The sequence below is a fragment of the Microtus pennsylvanicus genome, chromosome 12 (genome assembly GCF_037038515.1).
Source record: "Microtus pennsylvanicus isolate mMicPen1 chromosome 12, mMicPen1.hap1, whole genome shotgun sequence".
NCBI classification, from domain to species: domain Eukaryota; kingdom Metazoa; phylum Chordata; class Mammalia; order Rodentia; family Cricetidae; genus Microtus; species Microtus pennsylvanicus.
Genome location: NC_134590.1, coordinates 88,783,974 through 88,791,994, shown reverse-complemented (window position 1 = coordinate 88,791,994; position 8,021 = coordinate 88,783,974). Strand labels below are relative to the sequence as shown.

Genomic DNA, 8,021 nt, shown 5'->3' with positions numbered 1-8,021 from the left:
CCGCAATTGAAATGAAAATGCTTATTCAAGCAAGAGGCTAGACTTTTAGAACAGCAGGAAAAAGCAAAGGGAATTGACATTTCCCTAGATAAAATTCTAGGTGAAGGGCTCTTTTCTGACCCTTAGGAACAAGCTAATTTGGATGAAAACACACTCTCCATGTGTACTACAGCACCCTTAAGGGCTTGGGACAGGGTACAAGACCCAGGACAGAGAATGGAATCATTTGTCAGAGTTAAACAGGGTCAGAGAGAACCCTTTAGTGACTTTTTACAAAGATTAACTAAGGCTGTACAAATAGGGATATCTGACCCAGAAGCAAGACGTATAATGATTGAGTCTTTGGCTTATGAAAATGCAAATGTGGAATGCAAAAGGATTTTGGGGCCTTTAAAGCTCAGATCAGCGCCCTTGGAAAAATGGGTCTTACATACACTCAGTGTTGATACATTTGATCATGGCACTGAAGCATGGGTAGAAGAAGCAATTTCCAATGGTAAAAGGAGACACCAGAATAACAAATGTTTTAATTGTGGCAAAATGGGTCATATGAAAAGGAATTGTAGACAACAGATTTTCAGAAATAATAATAATAATAATGCATCTTTCAGAAATAATAATAATAATAATGTATCTCCTAGAAATAACAGAAATAGAAGGACTCAGCCTTCAGGTTTATGTAGAAGATGTGGAAAAGGCAGACATTGGATGAATGAATGCAGGTCTACAAGAGATAGACAAGGCAACCTGATATAGATGGGAAATGTGAGAGGGGGGCCTCACAGGCCCCCATGGCAAACATGGTTCAGTCATTTCCAGTTTCTGGAGAGAACGTGCCTCGTCAGGACAATTAGGAAGCCCCATGCCTACTGTTACAAGCAATAATGATCAGAAAGATAAGTTATGTGTGTTTTGGCAAACTTCTATAAATGATCAAAGACCTAAACTGAGAGTGTGTGTAAATGGCATTTTTATTATTGGCCTGCTGGACACAGGTGCTGATGTAAGTATCATTACCCCAGAATCTTGGCATCCATATTGGCCTCTTCAGAATGTAAATGTTCAGCTCCTGGGAATTGGAACCCTATCTCGAGTAAGGCAGAGCACGAGATGGGTTGAATGTATAGGGCCAGAGGGACAAATAGGAAAATTAAGGCCAAATGTAGCCAATATAGCAATGAATTTATGGGGTCGTGACCTATTACAACAATGGAATACCGAAATTAACATTCCTGCTACTTCTATGACCCATCCAGAGGGCCACGTAATTTGTGAGCCTCGAGTCGAGATCACTTGGGTAGGAATGGGGGGAAAGAGAAAGAGAACCAAGCGCGTATAAAGAATGACAGAGTCAGTCTGACATGCGTCTAAGTTCCATTTATTGCAGGCAGGGGTTTATTCTTATAGAATGGTTCTGGCAGGGAGGGGTAAGGTTAGAGGGGAATGGAAACTATTGTGCCCTAGGCCAAGGGGGAAGTAATTGTTTTATATTTTTCTGAACCATCTTGTGGTTAAGCCGTTCCAAGAACTGTGTCACAACTGAATGTGCTTTCAGCAGCAGGCAGCAAGCTGTCCTTGCAGAGAGAATGAGGAAGATTGACCAGTATATTTGGTCGGGGGGCTTGTTGGTCCCCAACATCTCCCCCCCCCTCTATATATAAATTAGCCAATTGGGATTTAGGATCTGGGTGCTACTCTGATATTCGAGAGACCAAAGACTCTGTAGCCGGAGCAGACACAAAATTGATCCAAGCCTAAGCTGGTGCAATGGGAACTAGCCCTCAACGTGCAAGGCCTCAGTGCTGAGCCTAAGCTGGTGCAATGGGAACTAGCCCTCAGCGTGCAAGGCCTCGACGGTGGGTGTTCTGCAACTCTATGGCTGGTGTCAAGGTCAAAATCATGAGAGAGACTGAGCCTGTTAGAAGACTGATGCTAGACCTTTACCCGTCTTTGGGACATTCTCCCCATTAGGATTGCCCTGTCTTAGGTGGGCCTAGGCTTAAACAATTCTTCCGTCACTGACTTTCCAGTCTTCTTCCTCATGGGATTTTTTTGGGTTAAAGCACCATGGGGACAGATCTAGCAAGGCTAAATTTTACAATTTTGTCCAGAATTTCCATCCTGGGCCTGGGCTTGGGGTATGAAATCTAAGTGGGGAGTGGGAAAGGAATAAGGGTTGAGGGGAAGGAAGGGAAATCTTCTGTAGCTCGATCACAGCAACTTCTTCATTGGCAGCTTCTTCATTGGCAGCTTCTTCATTGGCAGCTAAGCGATGATAATGAACCTAAACAGGTTTTAATGCAGAATGTATTTGAGACTTAATAAAATGCGTTAAACGGTTAAAAGCCCACGTCCCAAAGAAATAAGCAAAAGGAGTCCCAAAAGCGGACCAAAAAAGGGAAGAAGGTATGGGAGGATTCCTCCCCAAGCAGTCCATATTGGCCGGTCGTGCAGCTCGCGTCTGCGTTGTTCTAATTCCTCCTGATGATGTTTTATTCGTTTCCGTACAACGCCGGACTTATTGGCATAAAAACATAGCCCGCCCTTATCTGCTGTGAGCAAATCCAAACCTCTCTGGTTTTGAAGCACGACCTCCGTGAGGGAGTCTATCTGATCTTGAAGATCCTGTACCGAGGTATAGACCTTAGTAATGTCATCTGCCAATTGTTGGGAGAGCTTAGTATAGGAAGAAAGGCTAGTGGCCAATCCTGCAGTTCCAGTCCCCAGGGCGCCAGCAACACCTAGCCCCACAAGTAGGAAAATGAATTGAACAGCTGTTTTATGTCTGGGACTAAAATAATCAAAAGTGGGAATGGGTACTGGTTCATTCCCTGGTAGTAATTCAACATCAGGGAGTAGAGTTGCCAGTACACAAAGCCCTGTCCAGTTCATAGGGAGAACAGCCATGTTTCCACCGCATACAAACACATGCCCCGTGTGGGGGGGGCATAGCATAGAGGATGCATTAAAAACTGCAGGCAGTAAAGGTAATAAGCCCTACATCTATATCAAAGCTATTATTTTGATAATGCTTATAAACGCATAATGTCATATTAAATGCGACAGGTTGAACCCTAAAAGGGGGCATAAGAATACAGTTCTCAAGGGAGGATTTAAAAGTGCCATTAAAAGATGACGGTAATGCTAAAGGCCAGGAGGATCCATAGGCAAGGCACAGCCAGCAGTCCTGAGCCAATGTAGGATTGGTAATATTTAGGGTGTAATGAGTGGCCTCAAGGACCTCAAACGTTTGAGGATCAATTTCGACACCCCTAGGTTTTGGAAGTAGTAAGGGGTGATAATGAATCTGAGGAATCTGGGAGTCAATCCATTTTTGTACCTCCTCTTGGATCTGAACTTCACAGACTGTATCCGTGGGTCCTCCTCCATCGGAGACATGGATTGGAGCGTTTTTATTCCAGCATGCAAGTTTGCCAACGGGGACTGTGCATGAGGCCTGTGAGAGTTTGTTAGTGGAACCTAGGATTTGTGGCTGAACTGACCAGTCACCTCCAGCATTTCCTTTCCAGTGACGAGTGACCAGGGCAGTAAAATAAGATTGGCCGTTGTTAATGCATTCTGAGTAAGAAGAATAACATCATGCATGCATCTGATCTGTGTATTTGCAGTCTTTAGGACATGGAGAATCATGGGAAAGAGGCTTAGGTTTGGCAGCACATGTCCATTGTTGGGTGGAGCCTATAACAGTTGTGGAGATCCCTAAGTATGCCATCTTAGTCCCACAATCCACAGTTTTAAAACTTGTTGATGGTGGGGACAGAACATCTCCTCCTTTGCAATCACAAGGGGGTCCATACAGACTCTTTATAATGCCTTCCGGGTCAATGGGCTTAAAGCCGGCCAAAATTATCCCAGCCCAGAGGGACCAGACTCCTCTTAAGCATAACATCCTTACCATGTGTGATCTTACCAAGTGCATTCCTGGCCTGACATGTGACAGCGAAGGCAAAAACAGCAGAAAAGAACAATCAGGAACATCAAGGTTACGGCAAGGGTTCCATAAAGTGGCTCAATATTTTTTGCGAGTATATCTTGCATTTTCAAGAGTGGCATTTCTGCAATATAAACAGAAAAATATTTCCTCAGGAGGTACATCCCTGGGCCTATTTGGTGTCAGAGAAGGGTTTAACCAGCCTGACTGGGAGCCATCTTGCTCCTTTTTCCTTTGTATCATATATGGCAGCGGAACCTTTACCCCAGATTAGAACTGGGTCGGGTCCATTCCATAGCCCAGTTATGGGGTCCTTCCATAGAACCTTGGCATATCCCTGATGAGTTTTGGGATGCCAGTGTCTGTCTGCTGCCGATTTTCCTTGTTCATCGAGCATCAGGAAATTTAGAACAAAGAGGGCTTGTGCAAGCACCAATTTTTGGTTACCTTTGTGGGGGACCAATGTCTCTTGTGCTTTTAATTTGCTAATGGTGTTCTTTAAAGTTTGGTGGGTTCTCTCAACAATACCTTGTCCTTGAGGATTGTAAGGTATTCCGGTGACATGCTTGATTCCCAATGCTGTGCAGAACTGTTTAAATTTTGAACTAGTATATCCAGGGCCATTATCTGTTTTAACAGACGTCGGTTGACCTAAGGTAGCCAGAGCTTGCATCATGTGGCTAATAACATCCTTGGTGGCCTCTCCGGTATGTGCAGAGGCAACAATGAACCCACTGAAGGTATCCACGGTAACATGGATATATTTGAGTTTCCCAAAGGTAGGCAGATGTGTCACATCCATTTGCCAGAGTTGTCCAGGCGTAAGGCCTCGTGGATTTACCCCAAAATGTGGGTCTGGTAAATAGGGCAAACAATTTTTGCATGATTTGACAATTTCCCTAGCTTGTTCTCTTGTAATAAGGAATTTATGACGCAGTGTTTGAGCATTGAGATGATGGAGTCGATGGGCCTCTTTTGCGGCTGCTATTCCTCTGATTTCTGAGAAAAATGCTTGGGGCATTTTGGTGGCTGCATCCGCCAACTCATTCCCTAAGGCCAAGGGGCCTGGGAGACCTGTATGCACGCGGATGTGTCCAATGTAAAAGGGTGGTCTCTCTGTCTAATAAATTTTTGTATCTTATGAAACATATCAAAAGTGGGTGTTTGTGGTTGAATAGTGGGGACCATTTCCAACTATTGTAACGCTCCAACCACATAATGACTGTCAGAATAAATATTAACAGGATGGTGTTCGAATTTTTGTAACACGGTTAGCACTGCATATAGTTCTACTAGTTGTGCAGAACAAAAGGGGGTGTCGATGGCAGTTGTTATGCCATCAAGAACATATGCAGCCCGTCCATTTTTTGATCCATCAATGAAGATTGTTAATGCATTTGGAATAGGCTCTAATTTTGTATTTTGAAGAAAAATGAAGGGAGTATGGGAAAAGAATTGAATCAATTTATCACTAGGCAATTGAGTATCAAAATTTCCTCTATATGAGCAAACAAGAACAGCCCATTCAGGATGATGAAGGGCCAGCCATTCTAGATTAGTTTTATCATAAGGTTGTATAACTTTATCAGGTTCCTTGCCAAAATATTTGGTTGCAGTCCTTAAACCCAGCATAATCAATTGACAGACCAAAAGGGGATAAAGAGGAAGCACTTTTCGCTTGGCAACAGGAAGATGGACCCAGAGGAGTAGAACTGAGCCTTGCCAGAGTAAGCCAGTTGGGGAAAATTCTGTAGGGAAGAAAATTAACTGTAGGGGTTGTTCAGGGCAGAAATATCCTATATGTTGTTTTAAAATAGCATCTTCCACCCTTTTAAAGGCTAAAAGGGCTTCCGGGGTAAGTATCCGAGGGGACAAGGGATCTGCATCCCCAGCAAGAGTGTCTTCAAGGGGACGAATATCACCTTTTGTGAGCTGTAAATAGGGCCGTAACCATTGAATATCACCCAATAACCTTTGAAAATCATGTAATGTTTTTAAGGAATCTTTTCTAACTTGAAATTTTTGGGAGTCAGTCTGAGATGCGCCCAGGCCCTCCCCCTCCCACCCCCACCCAGGCAACCCCGACCTGAGGCCCACGAACCACGCGGCCTGCCGGACGGGCCAAGGGACCCCACGTTGGGCGCCACTTGACCCGTCCAACAGGCCACGCAATCCGTGCGCCCCGAGCCGAGACCACCCGGGCAGGAACGGGGGGAAAGAGAAAGAGAACCCAGACGCATCCCAGACCGACTCCGTCATTCTCTATACACACTTGGCCACTGTCCTGTCTAAAACCCATTGGCCGTGGAATTGGCCCTTAAGGGCTACAGCCACACAACCTCAGGGCATCGGACAAAGTCAAAACAGTTCTCCAAAGTTCTAAAGTTCTACAATGGAAAGACAAGGAAGGCAATACAGGCCAGGAGTCTCCATGGTGTGGGAAGGCAAAGTCATAGGGAAGGAAGGGGCTGATGGCTGAGCCTGATAATCCTGGACTGATGTATAAGGGGGTGGCTGAGACCATACAAGTCTTTGAGGACTGCTTTTTCTTTCATGGGCTGTTATGGGAGCTATAAGAGGCGAATCATACTTTCCCCTCTCATAAGCAGCAGCCTCTTCTTCTAAGTCTATCTCCTCAGTGGGGTCTAGCCAATCATCATTGTCATTATTATGGATTACAGAATAGAGAGAAGGCCAAGATGCAGCCTCTGTGGGCGTTTTCTCAGTCAAAGGCAAATGGAGATTTTTAAGGTTCTTAGGGATCTTTTCATCTAAGAGGGAGGGTGTTGGAGAAGTGGACTTATCTATAGATGCAACCTGCTTGGGGTCCGGCTTTTGAAGTGTGGTTTTGGGGGGAGTCATTAAGTCGGACTGGGCAGTCTCATTTGATTTCTAGTCCTCATTAAGGAAATCCTCAAAAAGTTCCAGGAGATGTGAGACTTTCCCCTCCTTTTCAGAATCTTTAAGAATGTCTCTAATTATACCATAAAAACTAAAAAATGCTTAAGGGACCTCCTCACCTTTTCTCAGAAGTTCATTAATACTTTTGCCTACTTTATGCCATGTTAGGGGGTGAAAGTCCGGGCAATTTAAGACTAGCCAAGGACATTTCTCCTCGGTATAACAGAAAAATTGTAGGAGGTCCTTTTTCTTAACTCTTATTCCTCTTTCCCGTAAAGTACTCCTTATCTCCCTTATAAAGAGGGCCTCTTTAGAAGCCGACTTACCCATCCTAATAAGACAGCCGAACTTACCTAAAGACGATGCACGAGCGATGCAGGGCATCTCTACCAAAGCACGTTCCGGAACGCATTTTCCTTCAATTGGGGTTGTCCTGTGACCACCGATCCTCATGCAGCCCCACGTTGGGCGCCAATTGACCTGTCCAGCAGGCCACGTAATTCGTGGGCCTCGAGTCGAGATCACCTGGGTAGGAATGGGGGGAAAGAGAAAGAGAACCAAGCGCGTATAAAGAATGACAGAGTTAGTCTGACATGCGTCTAGGTTCCGTTTATTGCAGGCAGGGGTTTATTCTTATAGAATGGTTCTGGCAGGGAGGGGTAAGGTTAGAGGGGAATGGAAACTATTGTGCCCTAGGCCAAGGGGGAAGTAATTGTTTTATATTTTTCTGAACCATCTTGTGGTTAAGCCGTTCCAAGAACTGTGTCACAACTGAATGTGCTTTCAGCAGCAGGCAGCAAGCTGTCCTTGCAGAGAGAATGAGGAAGATTGACCAGTATATTTGGTTGGGGGGATTCTTGGTCCCCAACACTTCTAGATCCTATATTTCTGAGAATAATATTTAAAGATATTACCAACGGAGAAAACCGGCCATTCGGACTGTACAAGAACAAGCAATTGATGTCCCTTCAGAGATACCAACAGCCTTGTCTCTAAAATGGTTGACTGAGAAACCAATATGGACAAAGCAATGGCCTTTAGCTGAGGAAAAGTTACACGCTTTAGAACAGCTGGTATAAGAAAAATTAGATGCTGGACATATAGAAGAATCTACCAGCCCTTGGAATTCTCCTCTATTTGTGGTTAAGAAAAAATCAGGTAAATGGAG

At 44.5% G+C, this 8,021-nt stretch overlaps 1 protein-coding gene across 2 annotated transcripts in view; it reads right to left on the bottom strand.

Moving 5' to 3' along the window:
* Positions 1-1,363: 1,363 nt before the first annotated feature.
* The window catches only part of LOC142832210 (ankyrin repeat and SOCS box protein 3-like), a 157,259-nt gene continuing 150,601 nt past the window's right edge, over positions 1,364-8,021 (bottom strand). For both annotated transcript variants that reach the window (XM_075942503.1, XM_075942504.1), the window contains 3 exons: positions 7,207-7,378; positions 3,932-4,076; positions 1,364-2,284 (listed from right to left, as the gene is read on the bottom strand). In XM_075942503.1, coding sequence (XP_075798618.1) covers positions 7,272-7,378 — 107 coding nt within the window. In that variant the 3' untranslated portion in view covers positions 1,364-2,284; positions 3,932-4,076; positions 7,207-7,271. The remainder of the gene's footprint in view (positions 2,285-3,931; positions 4,077-7,206; positions 7,379-8,021) is intronic.